The following is a 15,659-nucleotide window of genomic DNA, read 5'->3' as shown; positions in this document are numbered from 1 at the left end:
CGAAAGATCATCATCATTCCTAAAAATATCTACATCTCAATAAGTGTAGCAAATACAAGTTTACATCTTTGATACGTGATATGAAACATTTGTTCATATGATTTTCTAACATAAAATAGTGAAATATACTGAAAGAAGCTGAACGTTTCATGAACTCTGCTTTACTCTATAAAGAAGAAGAAAGGTAGCAGTTTACACTCCCTTCAAATCAAACGAAAGCACACATCTCACACTGTTATGCCACCAACCAAGCTAACCAAAGCAAAGACAAGGCTAAGTAGATGTGTGGTACTTCAGTTCAGTTTTCAGAACCTGGACCTGAATGCAAAACATTGAAATCAGGGCTGCAGAAAAATGCCAGTGCTGACCAAACTTCCCAAAACTCAACCAAAAACTGACAAGAACTGACAAAGAACTGAACAGAAAATCAATACTTAAATACAGACAGAACTAATACCTTGATAGGGAACAGGTGACTGGGCAGACTGGGAGTAGATTGGCTGGCAGGAGCAGGGCTGACACGACCGATACATGACAGGTGTGAAGTCTGGAGGAAAAACACTGAGGGTAAGGCAGGGCTAACGAAGCAGATGCAGGGCAGGTGTGGAGAGAAAAATGGCCTGGGGCGGAGCAAACCGAAAATCCAAAGCCAGAAAACACTTACAGAATCTAAATAAGCAAAACCAAATGATCAAAAGGACTGAACAGAAGAACAACACTGGAAACCCAAAGAAGAAACACAAGAAGTGCAAAAACCATGAGGCCATGACAAATTTGTACAAAGCAGCTGCGTTACAACAAATCAGATTGTCAGCTAGCTTGCCACATAAATGAGGTATCTCAGACATGGTAAATTGTCTGAGATAGATTGAACCTGACTTTTTGAAAAAGTGACTTTGGCCTAGCACAGATGTGTGGTGGTCAGGAGGAGATGGCTACATACCATTGAGATAAGGGCCTGCCACCTGTTGCATAGGCAAACCAGGTTGCCTGTGGTCCAAACTGAAATATCTCAACAACTATTGGATGGAATGCTATGAATATTTCTACCAATGTTCATGGGGCCCAGAAGATGAATCCTAATGACTGGTGTTCTCCTGACTCTCCCTCTAGTGACACCATAAGGACATTTTTGCTTTTTCGTGACATGTCTTGAGGAGGAGTCATCATCATAGAATTTCGTACATACTCGTAATCATTTTGGTGATCTTCCGACTTCTTACTTATCGCTATCGTCAAGTCCAAATCTCATGTTGTCCAATTGTCCAATATACCTGCAAAACTTCCCATCATGCTCTGCTATACAACAGCTGTTTACTGTTAATTAGCAAATGTTAGCATGTTAACGCACTGAGCTAAGAGGGTTAACATGGTAAATACTAGCGTGCTCAAACATCAACATGTTTGCATTAGTGTGAACATGTTAGCGTGATAGATTTGGCATTTACCTGAAAAAGAAAGAAAAAAAGAGGAAAAGCAACCACAATATTAAGACTAGAAGTGGCACCCCATTAAAATACAGTAATAATTTAATTTGAATTACCTGTAGATGATGTATGAGTGACTTTAAGGATCCATGAGGTGCTTTAAATGTCTCAAAAGAGATTATGAAGGTGGATTATCCAGTGTCTAACTCTACAGTCAATAGGTAAGTAAAAATTCTAAGAACAGTGAAAAAAAACCTCCCAAAAACAAACCAGCATGACATGCATATTGGACGAAAGAGTGCAGTATTTTACTTCAAACACAAAATCGAAATGGAGCCAGAGTCCCTTTCATTACATGTGGCTCTGATTAAATTTAATCATGTTAATAAATATGAGGAATACTCAAATGTTCCATATCAGAATCAGAAAGAACAATATCTGAGGAGGTGGAAGAAGAAGCCAAGAAAAGAGCATCAATAGACTCAGTGTCATTAATAAAAAGAGAAAGATATTTTTGACATCTCTGGCATGTTAAAAACCACTCTGCGAGTTTGTATACATACACTGGAAAGCCACCCATCACAAAATTGCAAACATGTGTCAAATGCTCAGAGAGAATTTATTGGAATAGTGTAGGGAAACGTTCAGTTCTGGACTGCTTGTTAATTTCTTGCCTGCATAGCTCTTCTCAGTTGTTTGGCCTCTATCATTTCTTCTGGACTGTTCAACACACACACATACACACACAGTGACACACACACACACACACACACACACACACACACACACACAGGCATACATCTGCAGGTGCAGGGCTCAGGCTGGTACACGTCTCATGCTTCTTCACAGGCTGCCACGGACCCAGAATGCTTAACCTTTGACCTCCACCATCCGGCTCTGACAGCCCCCCCTCCTGTACACCTCTCCCTGCTGTCTTGATGACTTTCCAACATGCCTTTAGTGCACTCACACACTTACACACACACACACCCGCTGCTCTGTTCCTGGGGGAGGTCAACAGGTGCTGTCAGAAGCGCTGTCAGCCAGCAGGTTTTTAATGGGCACCTTCACTGCAATTATGTGATCTGGCCAGCAGAGGGCAGTAGCAGATTTGTGTGTTTGTGTGTGTGGTCTGTCATAGACTACTTTTGGGGACACATTTCAAACTCAGGACCATTTAATTGGCAACAGCTTGTCCAATTGGGGGCAAAAGCAGAGTTTTGGGTCAGTGGTTAAGGTTAGGGAAGTAATGGTAATGGTTTGGGGTAGGGTAGGTTTCCAGGAAATGAATGAAAGTCTATGTAATGTCCCCAAAAGTGACCACAGTCTGATATATGTGTGTATTGGAAAGAATTCTGCTTGCCCTTTGGCAATGTGTGTGTTCCTGATTCAGGAGTTTGTACATGTGTACATCTGTGAATATGTGTTTATGTTTCAGTCTGTCTGCACTCTGCGTGTGTGTGTCTATGTGTGTGTCCATGTGTGTGTCCGTGTGTGTATACAGGGAGGTATGTAAGGGACAAAACATTGCTGAACACATGTGGCAACTGTCTGAGGAGGAAAGGAAATAAGGTGTAACAAGAAGAGAATAAATGACAAGTAAAAGTGAGGCGATCAGAAGACAAAGAGAGTGATGGAAAACAAGATAGGACCAGAGGGGGAAAATGGCAAATGAGAGGGGAAAAAAGCGCAGAAGATGAAGGGAATCGATGAAGAGGCAGAGACAGAGACAGCACAGCAGAGAAGGAAACAAATAGCAAGAGATTAAGTCGGGTCAATCTGGCTCGTCATCCCTCTAATCACAGCTCCATATGTGAAAAAACGAGCGGAAAGAGAAACACAAATGGAAAGAGAGAGAAGGACAGCAACACAGTGGAAAATCCCACAGACTGGAGATGAAAAACTAAGATATAAATGCAAAAAGAAAAAAAAAGGAGGGAGCGAGGGATGGGATTATTAGGGGACTCTGGTTAGAAGCGGCGTCCAAAACAAACCCACAGGCATTCACTCTCTTCTACCAACAAACATCTTTTTTTATTTTGTCTCCACACCATTCAATAAATACAAAATACAAACCAGCTTCATATTCATCAACGACAATGACAGAAAAATTCATAAAATATTACTTAATTCAAAACAGAAATAGGAACAACCAAAGCGGAGGAACGATGAGATCAACGGGAGGTGAAGACAAAGCTTGTGTTTGCTAGTATTGTACTGTAACAACAACCAGCCGAGCTACTCCGAAACTTCTCTCCCAGTGAAGCAGCACTGATCCTGATGCCTACTGAGGATGATTGATACTTGTTGACTGGTTCAGTGGAGTGGAAATATATTTTTACAAGAAAAGAATGTAGCGGACTGGCTGAACAGACACTTTTCCAGGTTTTCACCATTTCTGTTTTTTTACAGTTTATCGAACCCCGCCTTGCCACCCGGTACGTTTACTGTGATTTATGTGTGTTTTGCTAATTAATTGTATCTTTACTGGTTTCAAAAAAAAAACTCTCTCCCACACACACACACACACACACACACACACACACACACACACACACACACACATATCCAGGCACACACATATGCATTCACACATATTAAAGCAACACTTTCTTCACTTCTCCAGTCAGTAGCTATGGCTTTACTTCAAAAAGAAGCCCTGTCAATAAAATACAACTCGCCGAATGTTGCCAATGTTCGTCACTCAAAAACCAAGTTGAACCTCTTTGAACAACAACAGCTAAATAATCCCACTGAACAGCTGTGTTTTATATCTATGTCTTTTGTCCTGCTGAGAAAACAAATGAAAAAAAAAACAGAGCAAAAAAGAAATTCCCCCAAAAAAAAAGAAAAAAGAGGAAGGCAGGAAACAGACGGCAGCAGGTTTGTAAAGTCCGGTTGGTCCTCTCCATTGCTTCATCCCGTCACTTAAAAGAGTCTTTGGGTATATTTTCTGTTTTCATTTCTTATTATTCATCCTTTTCTGCTCTTCTCTGTTCATTACAATCCTGAAGCTGATGACAGGGTGGGTGTGAGGTGAGGTGAGGTGAGGTGAGGAGGGGGGGCAGGGGAGGTGTATACCCAGTGTGCAGCTCTGGGTTTTTTGGGTCCATATGGGAAGAGGAGGAAGAGGAGGAGGAGGAGGGTTAACTGGGGAAAGGTCAATCAATGTCTCCAGTTTCGCCTTTTGTCTGGAGCCTTCATCGTCAGGTCGTCTTCCTCTTTGGAATCTATGGAGGGAAAAAAAAGAAAAATCGATTTAGAACCAAAGTTCACAAAGGTCAGAATGTTGTTAGGTGTAGCTGAATGAATGTATCTCTGTAATAAGGGAAGGAATCTCTAAAATGTATGTATGTCTTTCACATATCTCTTCAACCGTTTATCTGATTGACTCCACACTTGCTGGATGTATGGCTGGCGACCCAAGGGAGTGCAGTGTCAAATGTGGTTCAACTTGGACACACACTTTGTATAAACTAGCAATCTCACACTCTGACACTGTGGCGATTGTGCAGTGCCACTAGAGACAAAGCACAAATCTTCAGAACAAACATACCCACTCAAATCCAAACTAAAGGCACAGAAAACAGGAACAATCCACTTTTAGGATGCACGTTACTTTATTGTTAACTACAGCCCTTATTTTAGGCTACTTAAAATAAGAAAAGAACATGTATTTACTATTATAGTACTTATTATTGATGACATCTATGTATAATAGAATGTTAGTGTCTTTTTAACGTTAGTGTATAACCTCATGCACACCTCACATCAATTGTAATCTTTTTTTATGCATTCAAGTAGCATTAACATGTATTCATATTACTAACTCCACTTCTTCCCTGGAGTTTTTGTGCTCTCTCGTCTCAGTGGTTACTTCTGTTATTATTATCATTGTCGTTGTTACTGTGTCTCTCTGTGTACTTTGCTCCTCTCTCCATCCTTCTCAACCCAACCGGTTAAGGCAGATGGTCGCCCCCCTTGAGCCCAGTTCTGCATGAGGTTTCTTCCCGTTAAAGGGGAGTTTTTCCTTGCTGTCGTTGCCAAATGCTTGCTCATGGGGGAATTTTGGGTCTTTTTAAATCAAATTAAAGAGCACGTCTAGACTTGCTCTATATGAAAAGTGCCTTGAGATAACTTCTGTTGTGATTTGGCGCTATATAAATAAAGACTGAATTGAATGTAATTGAATTGGCCCATTCTGAACAGGCGCATTTTTTGAACGGGCACCGCACTAGTAAATGAAAAAGATTTCATTGCAGATTTGCCAGATTATTATTATCATTATTATTATTATTATTATTACATACTCAGTGAAGTACCTCTATCATTATTAGAAGTACAAGAGTCAGACTTATCAACCTTAACCCCTGCTGGTGTGTTTTGTGTGTGTGTTCATTGCTCACCAAGGCATTCAGGACAGCAGGAGCCCTCTCTGCGGGTGATGTTGGTGCAGGTCAGTACTGGACATTGCTTCCTCTGACACTTGGTCACACCATGCTGTGGAAAATAATAGAGGAAGACGGAGGGGTTAGTGAAATGAGGCGAAATGTAGCAGCACAGGTGAGAAAAACACATGGAACTTATATGACAATGTGAGATGGGGAGAATGTTCCCTCTACAGGAATGTCAGGAGGAACCAACTATGATTTTTCTACATTATATTAATCACCTAATCAGCTTTAGTTCAATTAATCAGTCATTTTTATGTCAACTAAATATACTTGAGGCCACTTGAGTCGCATTTCTTGGCTCTATTTATACTTACATCACACCAGCAGTTGATGCACTTCATCTCCCCCACCACGGGTACCCAGGGATGCCAGTTGTCGCTGTTCTGGTAATAGTTCTTGCCAAATTTGCAGTGTCTCGGACCATCTGCTTGCATCATGTCGCTGTGCTCCAGGCCTGCAGGGGTTCTGTCCTCATCCGGACACTCCTTACAGCAGTCGGAGGGATTCCGTCTCACTGGATGACTGCATGTCAGCACCGGACACGTCACCTTCTCACAGTGCACCTCGCCTGTTGAGCCCTATGGATACAATGTAGGGTTAGCAGCAGGCTATAGCAACCATTGTTTTCTGTTTTCCAGCACCAAATACAGTTGACTCAGTGGGTTTTTCCATTTAAAATGTTGCAAGTCTGAATATTTTCCAAGAATAAACTGATGAAAAATTTATGCTTCGGTTTCTTTGGAATCTAATACAAGATAAATGATCCATTTAGAGCTAATGGAAAGTAAAGCCAACCAGATGTGAGTGGATTTATTGATGTATATTTACCTTGCAAGTGCAGATAGCACATTTAATGTAGCCAAAGGGAGGTACAAAGGGATGCCATGTAGTTCCTGGGGCATGCATCTTCTGGTCTCCTTCAAAGTAGCAACCTGAGAGACACAAAGAGGACAGAAAAGGTTACAGAGGACAATTGGCAAGAAAACTATTTCGAGTTGGAGGTGGAAATTCGATGAAAGAAGTACAGTGCAGAGAGATAAAAAGGAAAAACAGAAGAAGTCCTCAGAGACAAATCAAATGAAACAAAAAGAAGGAAGGAGAGAGAAGCTCAGTCAGAAATAGGAGTGTAAGTTGCTACCTTCAGGATGTTCTTCCACCCTGTCTGGAGCGTTCATGTCCTTGGGCTCCGTCCTCTCTGCGCAGGCAAAAGGAAATGGAGACATAAAAAAGGATTAGTTTCCAATTTTATGATTGCTGTAGGGAGCACTTTGGAAGTTCACCCAAAAGGATAAAATCACCTTTGAGAACTCGTAGGAGTCACTTTAAATACCACTATAGTTTTACAATCTATGATATCTCATGAACAACATAAAGCTCACCGTCACAGATCGGGCAGCACTTGTCCTCTGGCTGAATGGTTCTGGAGCAGGTCAACACCGGGCAGATTACCGGATCACAGATCACAGTTCGCTTCTGAAAGAGAGACGAAGAGGATTTTTGTCAATCAAACTATAAATGTATCTCTGAGTTTCTCTTCATAAACATTGAAACGTTTCATTTGCTGCCTTTCGTGTTTGTTGACTTTACCTGACAACTGCAGGAGAAACATTTGTCGTAGTTGGGCGTCCAGCGGGAGCCGTGAGCGTGGTGTTGGTTCTCAAAAAAGCAGGTATGGGGGTCTTTCTTCAGTTCCTCTGGGTCTTTTACGAAAAGGTCGTCAAACTCGGCCTCCTCCACCTCCCCCCTGGTCCCAAACTCACAGTTGTTTGGCACGTGGACCTGGAGAGGAAGTGCAGAAATGAAGAAAGGAAGGAAGAAAGAAAAAAAGAAAGAGATAGATTTAGGTAAAGGGGAGAGAAGGATGGAAGAAGAAAGAAAGAAAAAAGAAAAAAAAGGGAGATGAGCACATTAAGTGATTTTTCGGCTACGGCTGATCTGAATTTGGTGTCAAGCTGGTTAATTGTTCCTTAATGTAGAATTTCTGTTCTCCAGAGCAGATGGTTGTTTATGTGTTGGCCCTGTTTGCTATTAAAGCAGCTGGACTCTACTGTGTGTGTGTGTGTGTGTGTGTGTGTGTGTGTGTGTGTGTGTGTGTGTGTGTGTGTTTCTTTGTTATTACCTGGTTGCCTAAAAGAGCTCATCTACCACTACACCTGCAGAGCTGCAAATAGGTTTGTGAGCGACTGTGGTCTGTGTGTGTGTGTGTGTGTGTGTGTGTGTGTGTGTGTGTGTGTGTGTGTGTGTGTGATTGTGTGTGTTTCTGAACCCCAATAAAACTTTTACTTTTCAACAAAATCTCTGCAAGCAGACAGCACCTGCCAGTGAAAGTGTGTGTTTGTGTGGGCTAGTGAGTGCTAAGTGAGCAATCACACAGACACATAAACACTTGGGCGGTTAAAGGAGGCCCCCAGGCACTCCCACTCACTACTCCTCTTTAATCCAGTCACTTTGTCTGCTTTGCCTCTTATATTAAAGCAGTATTTTTTTGCACACTCATAAAATCTCAAACTTATCTGAAGATTTGAAATTGCAAAATGAAACAATTTCAAATTTAATATTCAACTTAATGTCTTGAATATCAGCTCATGCCCTCATAGTCCTGTATTATAATGAATCAGGTTATAGAAGCCAAAGATTGAGCAGAAAATGATGTTATCCCTCTATATCATGGAGGGTCCTTACTGTCAAATGCTGGGATTTTGTCCGTGTATCCCGCATCGTAAATCATAGGCCTCTAGTTATGCCTTGTTGTTGACTAAGCGTGCTCTGCTAGAGTTTTACAGAACTATAGTAGTAAAATGGTTGTCTTGTAATAGTAAAACAGGTGTGCTTTACTCAACCAAATGTGTTGGTTAGGTCATTGTGCAGCAGAGATGTGCCTGTCTGTGCTGTGTGTCATGGATGGATGTAGATATGGGTTTCAATTCCATTCTCATTTTCTGCTAATATTAATAAAAAAAAACCCACTTCCATCTGAAGTTGTTCACATCAGGAAGTCTAAAACTAAGTTGACCAACACGTGTATAGTGTCTGACTAGAGATACTGCATCAAATTTCATAATACATTTAAAAAACAACAACAACAAGAACCATTAAAAGGAACAAACAAAATGTATAGGACACATTGTAAGTATCGGCTCCCAAATGCCTAAAAATAATGTGTCTTTACGTACCCGTCCACGCATTTCTCCTCGGGGGTTCAGCTTGGTGCTGACCTGGATGAATGCTGTTCCTTGGTCCAAGTGTTGAAGCAGTTCAACGCTGATGTCCTTCAAGATTCCCTGAGCCTGGAGGAGAGGAGAGAGAAGGCGACATGAGTATGTTGGTGTTTTTCAGTGTTCATTCGGTGTGGTTGTGGGCTTGTGCCCCCACAGTTGCATTCATCTTGTGTGTGTGTGTGTGTGTGTGTGTGTGTGTACCTGTGAGCCGTAGAAGCCGGTCAGCAGCCTCTTGTGGGTGGCGCTGCTGTCGTCCAGCTCTCCGATCTCAGCGAGGCCGTGGAGGTGGGCGTTCACAGTGAGGTCGTCGGTCTTGCTGAGGCCTGCCACGATGATCTCGTAGTGAAGGTGACACTGCTTGTCCACTGACACCCAAGCGTGGCCAGAAGCACCGGTTCTTACTGGTGGGAACACAAAGTGGCCAGCCAGAGGGATGGGCAACTCTGGAGGAGGAAGAAAATGCTTAAATGAGATATATGGATGGATTAAAAGTATGGTGGTGCTAATGCTAAACCTCCATGTTATTTCGGGGCTAAATCAGAGTGTGTCCAATACTAGATATAAACAGTACATTTATGTTATTCAGAGACCCCATACCATGTCTGGGTGCCTCCAGGCCGCTGTAAGGCAGGGCCTTGATTTGCCCCCTCAGCTCCCCCTCCTGGTTGTGAGCCGTGGCCACATTGATGAAGAGTTCGTTCTGCAGCAGCATGTGGATGTGTCGGGCCTCCAAACGACTCCAGCTGCCCGTGGCCCGGCCCGTGGCCTTGCTGTACTCTGGCGTCAGGTCGTACAGCACAGAGCGCTTGTTACGCCGCCGCGGCTTCAGCTCGATCGTGAGGCCGACCGCATCACTGGTGAGACCTGCAACCTGAACCTGGAGGAGGAAGGGGGGTTGATTTTTGATCAGATATGTTTTTTTTCGGGGGAGGTCTGTTTGATGATATTTTATGTTCTCTGTCCTGTTTTATTACCATGATTTCTATTGAAAATCAAATCTATCAATTTTGTCCCATTTTTACATTTGAGAGCTTCTCTCCCTGTACTTCTAATGCATCATATTTTTATTTTAGTGTAGCTGATACACATTTTTCTATATGCAAATGTCCAAAACTCTGCATTTAGACATGTTATATTCATCATATTATATCAAATGTTCTCCTGGACCATAATATAGTGATTGTGAATGTCTTTTTTCCATAGATAAACACTGTGTTTACTCTCTGACAGCTTCATTAAGAATTAATCAACCATTTATTAACGACTGATGGGGAATTTGTGTATGTGAATTAGTGTGGAGACTAATTATGAGCCAGAATATGAACAGTATGTGAGGCTTAAAGTAATCAGAATCCACTAATACAGATGAGATAAAATAATGAAAAAGTAATAGTGACATGTAATAGTAATATACTGCATCCCCAGGTTTTAAGTGACATAAAATCAAATAACCGGATCAAAAAGAACCATTTAAATACCTGGTAGTCTAGTGTGCCGTTATCATGGAGGTTGAAGATAGCAGAGCCCACGCCTCCCGTCTTCCCTGGAGTCAATGCATCACCGCTGGACATCACACTCTGGATGGCTGAGCCAGATGAAAGCAGATTAATATCAAAAATCGACTTTGGAGCACATTCCTGCACACATTACTTATCTAAAAAAAACATCGCTTTTCCCCTCGGAGTATCCCTCCCTTAAAACCATAGTAGAGCCTGACAGCATGCGAGATGAGGCAATGATTTCATGTCATGTTTAAATTTGCTGGTAAGCTGAAGGAGGGGAAAGAAAGGGGGCACACCGCATTCCCTCACGTCCTGCAACCACACACACACACACACACACACACACACACACACGCTCGCACGCACGCCATCCCTCCACCGAGGAACAGTCGTTTAAGGGACAGACTCAATTGGACCGCTAATCAGGAGGCGCGTCTGCTTGTGTAATTGTGTGTGTGTGTGAGACCTTGGGCCAAGAACATACATGTTGTTCCACTGTCTGGCACACACACACACACACACACACATACAGAAACCCACCCAAGGTTAAGCCTTAGAATGAGGTAACGCTTGCTGAATGCAGCAGCAGGGCTTAGAAAGACCGAGCCGAGGAACCGAGAGGACAGGAGGGAATGAGTAAGAGAGAAAAGGATGAAGAAAAGTGGAGAGAACAATTTGAAAATGACACAGGGACGAGCGGGGGGAAAAATGGCAGAAGACTGAAGAAGAGTTGGAGGAGGAGGAGGAATGACACCGAATGGGACACGTAGAGAAGCGACTGATGAGGAGATGGTGACACGAAGAGAGAGAGAGAGAGAGACTGAGAATGAGCGAATGAAAGCGGGTAAAAAGAGAGAAGGAGGCAAGGAGAGGGGAAAGGAGTGTGTTGGGTTTGAATTCTTCACACATAACGTCAAGCTGTTAATCACAGCACTGGAACACCGGCATGGAGAGTCAGGTCCAGCAGACTGTGACCTTGGCAGCGCCAGTGTGTGTCGGTCTGAGTGTGTGTGTGTGCGTGTGTGTGTATGTGTGTGTGCATTTTCAAAACTTGGACTAATGCAAAAAAAAAAAAAAAAAAACAACTCAAAAAACAACTTTATGCATATTTGTGCGTGTATTTTGCGTGAGTGGGCACGTTAGACAATGAAAGCGCCGTTTCAAAGTGCGTTTGGACACCTTGATGTTCGATGTTCAAATATGCGTCTCATGAAAAGACCATGTGTGTGCTTTTAACGGTTTCAGACGATTGGGCTGTCCACAACATTCCTGAAACCTCTGTCTCTTTCTCTCTCTCTCTCTCTCACACACACACACACACACACACACACACACACACACAAACAGACACAAGCATACACAGTCTTGGTGGGCCACCAATTTAAACAGAAGGTCTATAAACATGGTTTTCCCCCAGCGATAAGACTTGAAAGGACGGAGGGAGAAAGAAGGAGAGCAAGTATTTATGGAGGAGAATGACAAAAACAGCCGCAGATGGACGAGCACAAACGAACGACAACACACAAAAAAACCCCACATTCTTAGCAACCTCAGTTGTTTGTTGACCCAACGCTGTTTGGTACCAACTCCCCGGAATAATGTGGAAAACAGACAGGAAGAAAGGAAAATGATGATTTACGTTCACCTGTGGAAAGGTGTGTACTTACTGTCGCAAGATTTTCTGCCTGTAATGAAGCCAGAGATTTGCAGTGGATCTTGACCTTCGGTTGCCACGGCGATCTCCAGCTGACCACGAGATAACCAGAACAGTTCTCGGCTGTTCAGATCTGTCAGCACCTCGGCGAAATCTGGATCCTGGACAGATTGAAATAGTTAGCTTGAGGCTGAGATGCTGGGTTTATCTGGGTCAACAAAACGGGTCAATATGAAAGCTTTTTTTTTCTCCCTCTCTGTAAACAAACAATCTTTTCAATACCGGAGATGAAAATGTCACATTGTGGATGTGATGTGAAAAGTAACTAAACTTCGACTTGTTTAGAAGTAACTAAACTAAAATTAACTTTGGTTTATATTACACAAAGATGAGTGGAGTACAGATGAGAGCAGAACAGGACGGAGGGGGGGACAGTAAAAATCTCCTTATAATAAGATTAGTCCAGTCAGAAACCGCTAAGGACACAAACAGTCATGTTGCATAAAACACATGCTTTAAAATCACTCACAAGCGCACACTAAAAAAAAAAAAAAAAAAAAGCCCTGGGCGGAAAAAAAAAAAAAAAAAAATATGGCTTGCATTGCCTTAACACGTTTCATACTGAGCAAGGTTTAATTTTAAGCAGACAGACTGGACTCCGGGTGAGGGAAGGAGGAGAGAGGGTGAGGGGAAGAGAGAGAGAGAGAGAGGGAGGAGGGGGAAGGGGGAGGGGGGTATTGCTGAGGACGTTGAGAAATGTTGGATTAATAGGACAGATGTACAAGCGCGTTGAAGAAATGTTACTTTTATGACCTCGGGGCCTCTGTTCAATATAAATATACATGTGCCATAAATCCACACAGCGAGGAGCCAAAACGGAGTGGGAACAGGAGAAGGGGGCTTGGAGACAGAGAAGGGAAAGGCGACTTCGAAATTTTTTGGGGGGAGAAGTGAATGAAATGAATAATGAGAAGGAGGTAAGGTGCAAAAAAAAAAAAAAAAAGAAGATATATAGGAGTGTAAATCAGTAACACTTGTGGTGACACACTTTAAAAAACGCTTAAAAAATGAAGTGTTTTCTCTCATCTAAAGAGAGAAATAAAGGAATATTCTTCATAATAAATGCAGTATGTTGCTTCAGTGCTTCTGTTGCTCAGCTTGATATTAAATGAGTCAGCGCTTTGGGCTTCAGCGTCTAGCTCAAGGACACTCGGAGGGGTCACATGGCAGTAGCCGAGCTCGAACTTTTTCGCATACTTTTCATGGACGTTCTCTCTCACCTCCAGGCTCAAAAGAGGCGCATCGGCCCTTCACGCAATTCCTGGCAGAATTAAAAACAGACCCGCCTTTCATCACTCCTCCTCCCTCTTTCCCTCCCTCTATCCATCTCAGCCCACAGACCACTAACCACTGACATGTGTGAGGAGTGTGTATGCAGTCCATCTTCTCTACCGCCCCCCCCTCAGCCCCTCCCTCTTTCCTCTTGTCTCTTTCTCTCATCCCTCGCTCACATCTGTCTCCTGCAAAAAGCTCTTCTCTCTTTCTTTCTCACACACACACACACTTTCTCCCACTCTCTTGTTTTCCTCCCTCTCCATCCATTTTTCTTGTCACATCTCGGGCTAGTTAGCCGAGATCAGAGCGGTTCGCGGCAACGGCGGCGGCGACAACAGCGCTAGGATGTGGTGACTGAACCACATCCGTCTCCGAGAGGAGGAAGAGGAGGGTGTGTGTGTGTGTGTGTGTGTGTGGGGAAGGGGACCAGGAGTGTGAGTGTGTTGCTGTGTCATATGTTCCTAACCGACAACAACACCACTCCTCCTCCCACACTCACCCCATAATTCTTAGTCTGTCCCAGATAACACTCTTTCCCCCCTTTTTTTCCCACATCTTCAATTGCTTCTGATATTACAGTTTTCCACCAACAAGATGGATACACACAGTTTCCAAAACACATCTGGGAAATACAGGAAATTTAATATGTGAACAGCTTTCAGTGTCAGTCACAATATATGTATACTCTGTTTTTTAACTCACATGAGAGGTGATATTGGCTCGGATCTCTCTCAGGATGTGATGGCGATACATCAGCTGAACCCGGATAGGAACCAGAAGAGGGTCTGAGGAGAAAGGGGAAAGGAGGGAAAGTTTTCTCATTAATGTCACCCTCTTTCAACATTGATCCACAGATTTAGGAAGACTTTTAGGTGCTCAGATATAATTTTTTAAGAGATCCCAAAGGATGAATCTGGTTTTGTTTCGCCTTTAATTTTCCAGAAAGGATCATCCCGAAACACATTTCTTTATCTTTCCTCTCTTGTGCCCCTCTCCTTTCTGTCTCACCTTTGTCTTTGTGCTTGATGAGACCCTGAAGGATGAGGATGAAGTGGAGGTTGTTCTCTGTGTCGCTCAGCGTCAACATGGCGATGCCTCCCATGCCGGAATTCTCCTCCTCCGATGTCAGCGTGGAACTGAATGTCTCTGCAGATATAACACACATTACAATATTGAGTATCTGCATTCTCTTACAGGCCTATACAAATACTCCTCTGTAAACAAACGTGCATTTTAGCGACATTAATCCATGCAAGGCTTTTTAAGATTACATGAAAAGGTATACAACTGCCCTGCTTTGTAAATATTGAGTTTATTGTATACTGCAAAACAAAGACAAAAGGGATAAACACGCCTTTAGAAACATTGCGTTATAACGAAGAAAGAAAAAAAAACCCACTTAACAGAAACAGAACCAGCACATTTATACACATATGGTATGATATGCAATTATATCCCACAAACACGCACCAGCAAACAGAGCTCTGTGTTTGATGATCTTCCCCTCCACTTCTTCTTGTCTGCTGGTAGATGTGCTCATGCTGATGCGCATCTGCTCCGACTGCAGCTGTTGCAGGAGAGGCTTGGCCAGGTTCTTCCATACGCCGCAGATCTACACACACACACACACACACACACACACACATACACACGGGCAGGTGAGCTGCAGTGAAAGCATTAGTGGTCAAGCAGCTATAGTTAAGCTATGATTTGCAACCTTTTTCCTACGTCTCTCTCGCTCTTTAAAACCTCACATTTAGGAAAACACACATCCAAACAGATACGCACGACACATCTGCTAAATACATCGAACCACGCCATTGTACACTCAACCTCAGGCTGCAAACCTTCAATATAAAACCACTTATTTCTCCCTGAGAGAGGAGAGGAGAGGAGAGAGAGAAGATATGTGGCAGTGTGCCGGCACCTCATAACTCAGAGTTCAGGGGTAATCTCCATTTTAATTAGCGATACACTCTGTCCCCCTGCTTAGCAGTGATGTAACATGTGAAAAATTCCCTCTTTCCAAAAAGTTGCTCCAGCTAACTCCCTCATCTTCACCCCCCACC

General features: G+C 43.0%; 1 protein-coding gene across 1 annotated transcript in view; it reads right to left on the bottom strand.

Annotated features, from left to right (window-relative positions):
• Positions 1-4,592: 4,592 nt before the first annotated feature.
• chrd (chordin) overlaps positions 4,593-15,659 on the bottom strand; it is a 14,749-nt gene continuing 3,682 nt past the window's right edge. Inside the window, exons 6-20 of the mRNA XM_053320846.1 lie at positions 15,061-15,202; positions 14,599-14,736; positions 14,293-14,375; positions 12,269-12,416; positions 10,578-10,684; positions 9,697-9,976; positions 9,301-9,542; positions 9,055-9,168; positions 7,469-7,660; positions 7,250-7,354; positions 7,020-7,074; positions 6,710-6,813; positions 6,196-6,459; positions 5,834-5,927; positions 4,593-4,657 (exon numbers count right to left, since the gene is read on the bottom strand). Coding sequence (XP_053176821.1) covers positions 4,593-4,657; positions 5,834-5,927; positions 6,196-6,459; positions 6,710-6,813; positions 7,020-7,074; positions 7,250-7,354; positions 7,469-7,660; positions 9,055-9,168; positions 9,301-9,542; positions 9,697-9,976; positions 10,578-10,684; positions 12,269-12,416; positions 14,293-14,375; positions 14,599-14,736; positions 15,061-15,202 — 2,133 coding nt within the window. The remainder of the gene's footprint in view (positions 4,658-5,833; positions 5,928-6,195; positions 6,460-6,709; positions 6,814-7,019; positions 7,075-7,249; positions 7,355-7,468; positions 7,661-9,054; positions 9,169-9,300; positions 9,543-9,696; positions 9,977-10,577; positions 10,685-12,268; positions 12,417-14,292; positions 14,376-14,598; positions 14,737-15,060; positions 15,203-15,659) is intronic.

Source organism: Scomber japonicus, chromosome 6, assembly GCF_027409825.1.
Source record: "Scomber japonicus isolate fScoJap1 chromosome 6, fScoJap1.pri, whole genome shotgun sequence".
NCBI classification, from domain to species: Eukaryota; Metazoa; Chordata; class Actinopteri; order Scombriformes; family Scombridae; genus Scomber; species Scomber japonicus.
This window is presented reverse-complemented; position numbering and strand designations above follow the sequence as displayed.